The sequence below is a fragment of the Caretta caretta genome, chromosome 9 (genome assembly GCF_965140235.1).
Source record: "Caretta caretta isolate rCarCar2 chromosome 9, rCarCar1.hap1, whole genome shotgun sequence".
Taxonomy (NCBI): domain Eukaryota; kingdom Metazoa; phylum Chordata; order Testudines; family Cheloniidae; genus Caretta; species Caretta caretta.
In genome coordinates, this window is record NC_134214.1 from 79063517 (window position 1) to 79075169 (window position 11653).

The following is an 11653-nucleotide window of genomic DNA, read 5'->3' on the forward strand; positions in this document are numbered from 1 at the left end:
ATTGTCCTTCCCAGAAGGTAGCGAGCATTATATCACCGCTTTGCAGACAGCCCCGAACTGCCAAAGGGAGCTCCCAAGGGGCAGGGCTCAAGGGTCAGACTCCAACAGCGCAGGAAGGAGGCTGGCCAGACATTCCCCCCTTGCAGCTTCACGTTTGGCAGCTTCTGTAGGGCAGCCGGAAAAGGAGAAGGGGGAGAGACCCGGAGGTGGAAGAGGGGAGACTCAGTGGTGCCTAGCTGTCATGGTGATGGGCACAGGAGAAATGCAGAGATGAAAAGGATGAGTTAGACTGTGGAGATGGGCGGAGGGGGAGAAACAAAGCCCACAGAAAACGAGAGGGTAGCACCAGGGATATAAACCAAAGCACGATGTAAAAAGAGCACTAAGAAATGTAAACCCCGTTACTCAGCAGCTGCCTATCTCACCTGCTTATTCTCAGACACAGTTTCCTCCCTGCAGGGTAAATACTCCATGGTTAAATGACCCTGGCATGTGCTGCTTGGAGCCAAGCGCGCCTCCTGGGGAAACACTTTCCATTTTTTTAAACTATCCCATCCAACTGTATTGACAGATCAGCCAATTCACAAATAAACACCCATCTGCACTCAATGCCCCACACAGCCCTCACGCATCCACGCCCCCACAGGTAAGCACATCTCTCCCCCACCTTGCCACATCTGGAACACAGGCTGCAGTCACACCCATGGGAGGGTAGAGTGCGAGCACTGCAGAGGGTAAACCTCTCCCTGCACAGGGTCTGACTTCCCCTTTGGCACTTGACCAGCTTTCTGAAAGTACCTGAAGGATGAAAGCAGGGGGAGAAGAGGTCACCAGGAAAGGGGGAGGGGAATAGGTTACTGTATTATTTCCCTCTTCAAACAGCCCCTTCGTGCTTAATTTGTTCGGCCACATGTTCCTGAATACTTAGGGTTTCATTGGGAGCTTTAAATTAACAGGTACATGTATGTGTCAGAGCACAGGTAACTGACCCCATCCCCAGTGGCTACCCAAGAGAGGAGGCTGCAAGACAGCAAGTTATTCTCCTCAGGGCAGGAATCACTGATGCTCCTGAATTCGTTTCAGACAGTGATGATAACCACAACACTATGCGCTTCTTTCTCCTCTTCCACGCGAGGATCTCTCCCTGCTTGACTAGTGGGGGTATGATGATCCCTGCTAAATGACTTGCCCAGGGTCCCACAGTATGTCTGGTGGAGATGGGGACAGAAGTCCGAACACCTGACTCCCTCTAACTTGTTAGATCACACTCTCTCTCGAGTATGCAGAATAAGAATAATCTTACTAAAGGCACCTGCCTCTGGAGCACCACTGTCAGGAGTGGGGGAGACACATGGATCTGGACCCATGCCGTTTTTTTGGAGTGTGGCAGCATCCCCAAAATCATCTGTTAAGCCTCTCAGGCCACTACCAAACAACCCACTTTTGGAGCCAAGCATGAGTGGCTCAGACAGCAGAGTTGCACTCTCTGAAAATGCACTGCTCACAGTGTTTCCAATGCTCCAAATCTAGACCCAACCCAAACAATAAGGCCCCTGTTTTCTGGAGAAAAGCCAGTTGTTATACATCCGGTAGCCACAGCAGTGATGTGATGTATCAGGGCTTCCTCCTCAGCCAGCGAGCATGGACGGGTCCCCAGCTGAGAATGGCTGGTTTGAATATCTTTCATTGGCATTCAAAGAGCCCACAGCTTTGGCTCACAGGAAAAATCCACACCTGCACCCACAGGAAGGAAAAGAGGAGAGCAGTGAGAAGGGCCAGGGTAGGGAGACTTCATTAGCTGTGCTGCAAACTCTCTCAGACAGACACTCTCCCTCTGCTAACCCACCAGGCCTGTGTCAATCAAGTGGTATGGAATGTGCACAGCAGCATGGCTGCTCCGGGACCTCACTCAGCCTCCCCCAGACCTCACTCAAAAGTCATGAGTCAAGTTTCGGAGGACAGACACGTTGGCTGGCATCTGGGCAGGGGCTGGGGGGAGGAGGGAAGTTAGCATATGTTTAGAAGAGTCATGTCTTTAAACACAGCTATCACTAGCAAACAGTTATCATAGGGTTTTCCATAATGCACATCATCACTGTAGTATCTACAAGCCTTCCAGGTAGATTAGATCTGCATAGCAAGGTCCTTAGAAAACCACATGGAACTTTCTGCTTCTTTCCCTCTTCTAGGAAGCTCTGCTGGGGACATACATATATACTTTTTATTCTATTCATGAGGGCAGAAGCCTGATTGTAACTGAAGCCATCCAGTGCAGGTTGCAACACAGGGATGAAGGGAATGCTGAGCCCACAGAGAACAGGAAGAAGTAGAAAGAGAAGCTGCAGAAGGATGTAGAAGGCTTTGTTAGACCAGTACTGAGTTTAGACTGTTTCTTGACAGACTCCAGTGTCTAGAACCCAATTCTTGTCTCGCTGAGAGTGAGCTGTAACCAGCTCACAGGCAATCAGATCTGGGCCTAGATTCCAGAAATCTGGTCAGTCTTTACACTTGGATGCACACAGAGGTCACCCCTAAAATAGAAACTAGAAACAAAGAGGCAGGCTGTAAAGCTATCAGCAAGGAGGGACTATCTTGCTTTGTGTGCTTATGTTGCTGGGAGGGGGCAAGTGGAAGTGTCCCAGCTGAACAATAGCTGGCTTTGCACATTGCCTGGAGGCCAGGCTTCCAGCTATTGTTCTAGCCTCCTCCTTCCTCAGGCTAAGCTGAGCCAAAGCTGTGATTTTTCAACCTCCATGGGGACCACTGGCCTTCACCATGTGTTAGTAAACAAAGTTAGGTCCAGAAACACACTCTGCAAGGGTTAATTTGCAGATGGGGTTTGTGAACCCTGGTCTACACTACAAACTTACGTCAGTATAGCTACATCACTCAGGGATGTGGAAAATCCGGTGTAGACAGTGCTATGTCGACAGGAGAGCTTCTCCCATCTATGTAGCTACTGCCTCTCAGGGAGGTGGATTAACTACGCTGACAGGAGCAGCTCTCCTTTTGGCATAGGTAGCGTCTTCACTACATCATCACAGCCACACTGTACACGTAGACAAGCCCTGAGAAACACACAACGCATGAGCAAGTCAGCTGGATTCATCCAGCCGCCTCTCCTAAAATATCCTTCCTTCTGGGACCTCCCAATAGAGAAATGCAGCTCCCAGCACAGAGGTGCTATACTCGGGGAGCGCACAAACCTGGCTCCTGCATACTGAGTTGGGGAATGGCATTTGCCAGCAAAGAAATCTTCATTCCCACTCCTGTGCCATGGCCAGCTCAGCTGCACATGCATCACCAACTCCAGCAAGAGCTTATTAAAATACCTGCCAACACTGTCATCTATGCAAATCTGTCTTCCCCCTGGCCTGGTCAGGCATCCTGGGAACTTTCTAGTGGTGCTGCCTGAAGGGCAGAGGTTTAGGAATGCAGAAAGGCCGATAACAAGACTCGTTCTCCAGGCCTCTATCAAGTCGGAAGGCTTCAAGTTGTAACATATAAGCATACAATTAGCAAACTGCCCCCTCCATCTCTTCCTCTTCCCCAGTATTTCAGTCTGGCTCCAGTGATCTGAGAACTTCCCCTGCCATCTACATCTAGTTAAGACACACACACACACACACGTCAGGTATTTCTGGGTCATCAAAACTGGAAAGAATAGGGAAGGCCTGGAATGAATAGCCCCATGGTCTGAGCATACCATACCATCAGGTCTACTCCCCAACCCAGGCTCCAGCTAGCCAAGACCCTAAGCACAGCTGCCAGGGACAATGTTGTCATGGATCAGAGCACAAAATCAGACAGACAGTCACTACCACAGTGACAACAAAAGTATAGCAGCCACTCTCGGGTAGCAGCCATCCCTGATCACATAGGAAGAAGGCTGCTGTTCAGACACATCTCCAGACTTGAGCAACCAACTACACCCAGTCTCACTCTGCAGAACCCATCCTGATGAGGAACAGGATGATACTCTGGATTTGTTCTCATTTTCCCATCCATCCAAGGCTGACGATACCTGGAGCTCATCAACACTGCATCGAGCACTGGCCCAAGAGCGCTGGGGGTCATCTTTCCTCTTGGGAGTTAAGTGCTGTCTCACGGGTTCTCTCAGCTCTTCCTGGCTAAGGGAGCACGTGTAACAGCTCAGGACTAGAACCCCAGACTGGTGGGACTGGCATCCCTTCTACACATGGTGCAGTCCTGTTTTCAAAGGCATGCTCTTAGAGAAATGAGAGTTCTACCTCTCCCCCCAGCGCTCCCCCAAACCAGAGAATGCAGGAGAGGTGACACTTACCTTCATAAAGTTGTGCATACTGAGGAAATCCTGCTGCACGCAGCCAGTCACAAGCTTTCTTGGCCTCGACTTCTGAAACAAAGCAAATGAACTACTTTGAGAATCTCAACTTCATTATCTCCAAAGTATGGCAACATGCATAGGGTCTGGGCCAGTCCAAACACTCCCGAGCTTCTGAACTACATCTGGATCCAACCTTCGTGGCCTGAACCCATTTTTAAATGCACTCCAGCCAAAGTAAATATATTTACATGAAATGGGATGTGTAAAACCCACAAATCCCCCGTTGGCAGCATTCATTCAACAAGCCTGGGCTAGCACCTATGCATGGGAGGGGAGTGGTTAGAAGGAGACGACATCAGGACCCTGAGAGCACAACCCAAATGGAGCATTTACGGATTCTATTCTAGGATCTATTCTCCTTTAGCATTAGAATAATGCACCTTATGAGAGGGGCATTGGACCCTCACCCTTTGTTCCTATTTCTGTGCTGCAGAAATGTAGTCTCCTTCTCCCATCCTCTAACAGGACTTATTGTCCCTTAGCATCAGCACAGAAAGGGTATGGAACGGACTATGGAGTTGCAACATAGGGATTTGACCACAAGAAATGCTTTTAATCTCCTGCTGAAATATTTGGTTTCTAAACTCCCTGAACTGAGTGACAATTTTCATAGATTCATAGATATTTAGGCCAGAAGGGACCATTATGATCATCTAGTCTGACCTCCTGCACAATGCAGGCCACAGAATTTCACCCACCACTCCTAAAAAAGACCTCACATCTATATCTGTGCTATTGAAGTCCCCAAATTGTAGTTTGAAGACCTCAAGGAGCAGAGAATCCTCCAGCAAGTGACCCGTGCCCCATGCTACAGAGGAAGGCGAAAAACCTCCAGGGCCTTCCAATCTGCCCTGGAGGAAAATTCCTTCCCGACCCCAAATATGGCGATCAGCTAAACCCTGAGCATATGGGCAAGATTCATCAGCCAGATACTACAGAAAATTCCTTCCCGGGTAACTTGGATCTTACCCCATCTAAAAACCCATCACAGGCCATTGGGCCTATTTACCATGAATATTTAATTACCAAAACCATGTTATCCCATCATACCATCTCCTCCATAAACTTATCGAGTTTAATCTTAAAGCAAGATAGATCTTTTGTCCCCACTACTTCCCTCGGAAGGCTATTCCAAAACTTCACTCCTCTGATGGTTAGAAACCTTCGTCTAATTTCTAATCTAAATTTCCTAGTGGCCAGTTTATATCCATTTGTTCAAATATCAATTTGCCAGGAGAGAGGAAGAATCTTTAAAAAATAAGTTAGGGCTCATAAAAGTTTGGGGGCTGATCACTTGACAGGCCCTCTGCAGGCTTCCACCACAAAAGAAGTCTAGGACCAGAGACTATGTTAGCAACCCCACTGGAATCAATGGGACTAGTCATGGAATTAGGGGCTACTTAATATGAGCAAGGGGGATATAATCAGGCTTCCTCATTCATGACATATGAGGGATATGAACTCTGACCTCTGCACCCCTGCTCTAGGCTATTGCCCTGTGGTCTGATTTTCACAGCCCCCATTGACTTTAATGGGAATTCAGAGCACTCAGCAAACATGAAAATGAGGCCACAGGGCAATACCTCAGACCGCTGCCAGCAACCAGCCAGAGAGTGTTTGTGAAACAGAAATCAGGACAGCGACCAGGTTCTTACAAAACTTAGTAAGGGGCCCAGCTCTGAATTACTGACAGTGCTATGGGTATTTGCTTATACGTGGCTTGAAAATCCTCTGGGGGAGCCAATAGAACAGCTGACACTTTGTTTTCTAGGAAATTTCTAGAACTTTCAGAACCCGAGGTTGTCAGCCACAATCCCATGCAGCTGAGGGAAGCTGTTGTCTGATGTCAGCAGTCATCAGACTGCTGGGCAAGATTAAAGTTTATGATCAGGACCAACGTATTTTACAAGAGAGAAAATCCTATTGTAAATTCACATAGATTCTTCCTCGCCCACTTTCCCCTTAACAGCAGCTCTGCTGTCCTATAGATGGACAAATGGCTGGTTCAGGCAAGAGCATCTTGGAAGGAAGCACCCCCAATGACATCAACAACCCCTGTCAGGAGCACTCAATATATTTATTATAGAGCAATGGAAAAAAAGCACAAAATAAACATTTCACTTAGAGATAGGACTGAGCTAAAATCTTGGGTTCAAATGCCTCTGGGCTTTGGAATATCATTCTAGATCAGGATCCAGATTTTTCAGCTGCCCTTAACTCTGTATTGGGCCGAACCAAAACCCTGGATCTGGATGATCCACCTGAATTCTGAGAGTCAAAATCCAAAATGTAAATCCGGATCCAAATTTTGGCACTCCAGTCCAGCTGTCATTTGAATTAAGGTTAAGTTACTTTGGAAAGTAGTTGTCATTTTAATTCAGGGAAAGTTACTTTGGAAAATGTGCACATAAGTGTGTGTTTGTCTCCTCCAACCCACATCACGCAGCTGTAAACTGTATAACACAGGAGACTTGGAACAGCAGCACACAGCGAAGTGCACCATATGCAAAATATAAAGAGCTCAGAGAAGCCTGATAGAAGGGATCACTTTTTTCTGATAAGGTGACCAGATGTCCCGATTTTATAGGGACAGTCCCAATTTTGGGGGCTTTTTCTTATATAGGCAACTATTACCCCCACACTCCCTGTCCCGATTTTTTACACTCACTATCTGGTCACCCTATTTTCTGATCACTCGTAAGGACCATGCGGTGTGACTTCTGCTCCCCCTTCTTGCACTGGAGGTATTTCCAGATCTTAGGGAGGAGAGTAAATCCGTATTTTATGTCCTATTTTAAAAGGAGAAAACATTTACTGGCAACCTAAGGGCACCGTGCTTAGCTGAGCACAAGCATTGGGAGGAAAGCCATCAGGTCATTCCCAGTTAAACACAGATCACGCTGCAAAGACCGTGCGAACACGAACCCTTGCCTGCCCGACTGCACATCCCATCCAGAATCGCAGAATAAAAGACATTTCACCTCCTTCCATTGCAGGGGGAATGCTTTTTAAAAATGTGAATGTTGTAACTCAGCTGCAGGAAAATACCCATGCTCCATTATCTTCTGTCAAATCAAAGTTGCCAGGTTGACAGCCCGGGAGAATGAATCTCTCTTCTATTCGCAGAACAGCTGCGGCCCACACACCTCCTCACCCAACATGCCTTACTCTGACCTGGAAGGGACCCCTACTAGAAATGAAAGAGGAGATCAGTTTCTGCAGTCCATTAAGGAGGCCAATAAAAGTGGCAGTTTTTGTGATGGTGATACCTATTTATCAAAAACTAGACGGAGACCCTCCAAACTCCACTCTGGTCACCAAACAAGACCCTGGATCTTTTTCTTTTTTAAAAACAGAACTGACCGGGGTGAGAATACTTCCAAAGAGAAAAGCTAAGAAACAAACAGGAGCCACAAAGGGAGTTTTGTGATCCCTTTTTTAGCACACACTGCTGTGCTGAGCTTACCTCTTACAGTAGGCAGATTGAACTGATAAAACAGCATTGCAGAACTGACGCCGAGCAGGCTGATCAACCATCCATGCAACCTCTGGGACTCACAGGAGCAAAACCAGCCACACTATGGTGTCCAAAGACTATCCTAGCTGCAGACAGACAGATGGCGGGAGAGGGAAAGGACGTGGAATCAAAGGATTCTCGGCAGAGGCGGGCTCCCATCTACCCCTCCAGAAAGGCAGGGAATGGCATGTGCTCACTTGGCAGATCTGGGATCTAAATGAACTGTACTTCACATCACCAATGGAAACGTGAAGTCAGAGAGCGACATTTCCTTCCCTTGTACTGGAGTCAGTCCAAAATGCACTGGATGGAGGAGGGGGAAATCTGCCTTTTCTCTAGCTTGTCGGAATGGAGCTCTCTGCCTTTTAAACGGTTCAGCCTTCAATGGTGATTCCTTTGTTTTCCCCCAAACAGTTCCTCTAAGAATGGGTTCCCAAGAGCCGCTGCACTGGGAACATGGGGATCATAGCTCCAACAGCCTAACCACCCATGGTAAACTCACCGCCATCACCAGCCCAGCACCGAAAAGGTTTCAAAGTGTTTCTGTTCAGGCCAAGAGACTGCAGTCAATTTCCTCTTTCCCTCCCACCCTTTCCATGAAAAGTACTTTCCCACGGAAATCCTGAAAAGAATCTTTCTGAGCCGCAAGAAGAATGGGTAGAACAATAGTTACGACAATAACTCAAATGGATTCCAAAGTCCTGACCAAAGGAAAACAACATCACAGTAGCACCCAGAGAGATGTCACAGGTGCACATGCTGCAGCATTAACAAAGATTGCAAGACAGCCTGCGAGATTTCCAGCCAGATTCCTCTTTCTCACCCACGCATCACAAGCTCTGCAAAGGCCTTGAAACCATGATCAGCTTAGCAGCTCACTGTCACCAGCGGAGGTCCAAAACGGGGCAAATTCTTCTCTATATTATACCAGCGTAAAACCAGAATAACCCCACTCGACTTCAAAAAAGCCACTGGGAGCCATTACTGCCTGAGTAAATACCCTTCCCAACCCAGCTCACCAGCCCAACACCCCCTCTTCCAGTCTCTCTAAAGTATCCACTTCTTCCACAAGGCCCAGAAGAAATGAGGTTATGATTTAAAAGAGAAAAAGTCATGCAAAGTACCCCATTTCTATGATTTCCAATGTGTCCCACTTGCTATGAGTCCATATCCCAGACTTCGCGATGCAGGATCTCTCTATTTTGCATACGGTTCAGGCTGAACTGTGGCACAGTGCCTTCTAGCGGTTCCCAACAAGAAGCAGGCTAGAGAGAGACATGGAGACCACAGTTCTCTGAGTCAGACACTGGATACGGTTTCATTCATCATGTTGTTGATGGAATTGTCAAATAAAAGCATTGCCCCGAAACCTCCTGCTTTCCTGAGAATCCACCATGAACAATAAACCACAAATAACATGCTAAGCTGGGGTAAGAAGATGCCAGGATTTAGCCCCATTTGTGTTTTCTTGGTACCTTTTTCATTTCAATTAAAATAGAAGTTTTATTTTTAATTTTCTCCGCTGTCATGTTGGGAACCCAAACACAACAGCACCAAGCTACTGAATGAGAGTCATAAAGGGAAACTGAAACAAGGTGAAATTTATTCTAGTTTCACTACTGAAAGTGCAGAAATTACTGCTGCTCAAATGCAACACAAATGACCTTAGAAACTCTATCATAATCTCTGTGGTTATCAGTAATGCAGATTGGTTTTTTTGTTTTTTTTTGTAAATAGGAATTTTATGTTGATGTAACCCACTGACGAATGTGTGAGATATGTCTCTGAGCCTGATCCACAGAGGATATGAGTCTGTTGCATCCGCAGCCGCAGAACTTAGGTATTTAGCTCGAGCTGTAGTAGCTCACCCATTTAGCTCTGGGGGTCCTCGGTTCAATCCTAGGCGGGTTGGCCATGACAGCAGATATCATCCTAACACATGCACTTGAATTGCAAAGAGAAAATACATTGAGTGTGCAGAGCAATCAGATCACCCCCGCCCTTCAGCCTTCTCTTGGAGAGGCAGTGTGAAATGTAAGGTCCAGTTCTCCGCCTTTTGGAGCTGCAGCACATAAGGTGCAAACCCAAGGGGAGAACGGGGCAAAAATGGCTTTAAATCACCTTTGCACCCTCTGGATTCTGGGCAGCTGTAGGCCGACGTGTCCCACACAGAAATTAGAACAGCCACAGAGGTTGCTCAAAATTATAGCAGCCTACCAGAGCTGTCTCTCGACTGTAACACTCTGTAGTGCCAGGGGTGATAGAGACACCCCCACCCCACTCCCAGCATGCATTTACAGTCGGCGTTTGCATTGGCGCTTACAGGAAGAGAAGTGCAGGATAATTATGCAGGCCTGGCCTAAGCTGTGCTTGTGCTGAGGCAATTCTTCTCTAGTCACTTTGGGCACCTTTAGGGCCCCTAAACACCAGCTAAAGTGGCAAATAGGGGCCAGAGCAGGGGGCAGAATCTCTCCCTCGGTGTTTTAAGGGACTGTGGAAAACCCCAAGCCACTAATGACTGCTCAGTTAAGCCTTGTGACAGAAAGAGAGAGAGAGCTAGAAAAACCAGTGGGGTACAACAAAACGTGGATCAGTCTAAAACCAGCAAGGCACAAACAGTGGAGGCAGATTTAATTGCAGCTAGAAAACTATTTCCCAGAGCTCCAGCTCCGCACCTCCCCTTACAAACAAAACAAAACAACACAACACAACCAGGGTTCCAGAATTTCAGAGCAAGTTTCCAAATTCCTCATAAAAAAAAAAGTCTCACACAGGCAATTAGTGTGTGAAAAGCAAACCACATCACAAAGATGCCCATCATGGAAAGCTATGAAATAAGATGCTGAGCAGATGTGAGGGGGAATGCAGGCTCTTTCTATTAGACTCCATCTCAGCTCTGGCGTTAGTGTGTGCAGCACTTTGGTGTGGGTTTTGTTTCCATCCTGGTTTAAAATAAACGATTGCATAATAAGTTAAATATGCAGAAGTGGAACTTAATTTCTCTCCCTAGTCTGTAAATGTAAATACCTTCCTATTTATTATGGAACCTACAGAAAAGTCTGGTATGTCCGCTGGGCCGTGGAGAACACATCTGTTTCTTAAGAGGACTGGGCTCTGAAATAGCAAATTTACATGTAGGACTCGGATCCTTACTTATGCTAAACATATTGGGCCAGATTCATCCCTGTTTTAACTATACTGGAGTTATAGCAGGAATGAATTTTGCCTGTGGTGCCTAGCTCTGCTCTCACTGATGCTGCTGCAACCTCATTGAATTTGACGCTGGAATCAGATTGCACAAGTGTAAGGGAAAGCAGAATTTGACCTGTTAAGTGCAGAATGCACTCATCTCTCTCCTTGATATCGATGATAAATATATATCTATAAAGCTAAGCTGGAGAAAAGCGGTGCAGAACATACCATTAGGAACTATCCCATGCTAGCAGTTGGGTATGGAGCATATACTGTTTAAATAGGTGTTTTTCAGCAGCAGTGCCATCAGGGGTAAAACTCGGGTCACCTGAGTTCACCTGTTTCTCATGGGGGGAATGTGGAGCTTGGCTTAGGTTAGTTAACTCAGCTCACTTCTTTTTTTAACCACATCCCCGTGTTTTCCAGTTTCATTTTCTATAATTCGGTGGTATTCTGCAGGCCTGATTCTCCTCTCTCTCACACCAGTGTTACTCTACTGAGGTCTGTGGAGTTACTCTTGATTTACACCAATGTAAGGGAGAGGGGAATTAGCTCCTATGACTCCTGCTCACACCAAG

The 11653-nt window shown here is 46.8% G+C and overlaps 1 protein-coding gene across 11 annotated transcripts in view; it reads right to left on the reverse strand.

The window, feature by feature from the left end:
• Positions 1-11653, reverse strand: part of STARD8 (StAR related lipid transfer domain containing 8) — a 144276-nt gene that overhangs the window by 26739 nt on the left and 105884 nt on the right. For 8 of the 11 annotated variants that reach the window (XM_048865023.2, XM_075132463.1, XM_048865024.2 and 5 more), the window contains one exon: positions 4304-4375. In XM_048865023.2, the coding sequence (XP_048720980.1) occupies positions 4304-4375 (72 nt within the window). Of the gene's footprint in view, positions 1-425; positions 1735-4303; positions 4376-7832; positions 8080-11653 lie in introns of those variants that run through there. The other 3 variants (XM_048865028.2, XM_048865029.2, XM_048865026.2) reach the window with 3 other exon arrangements.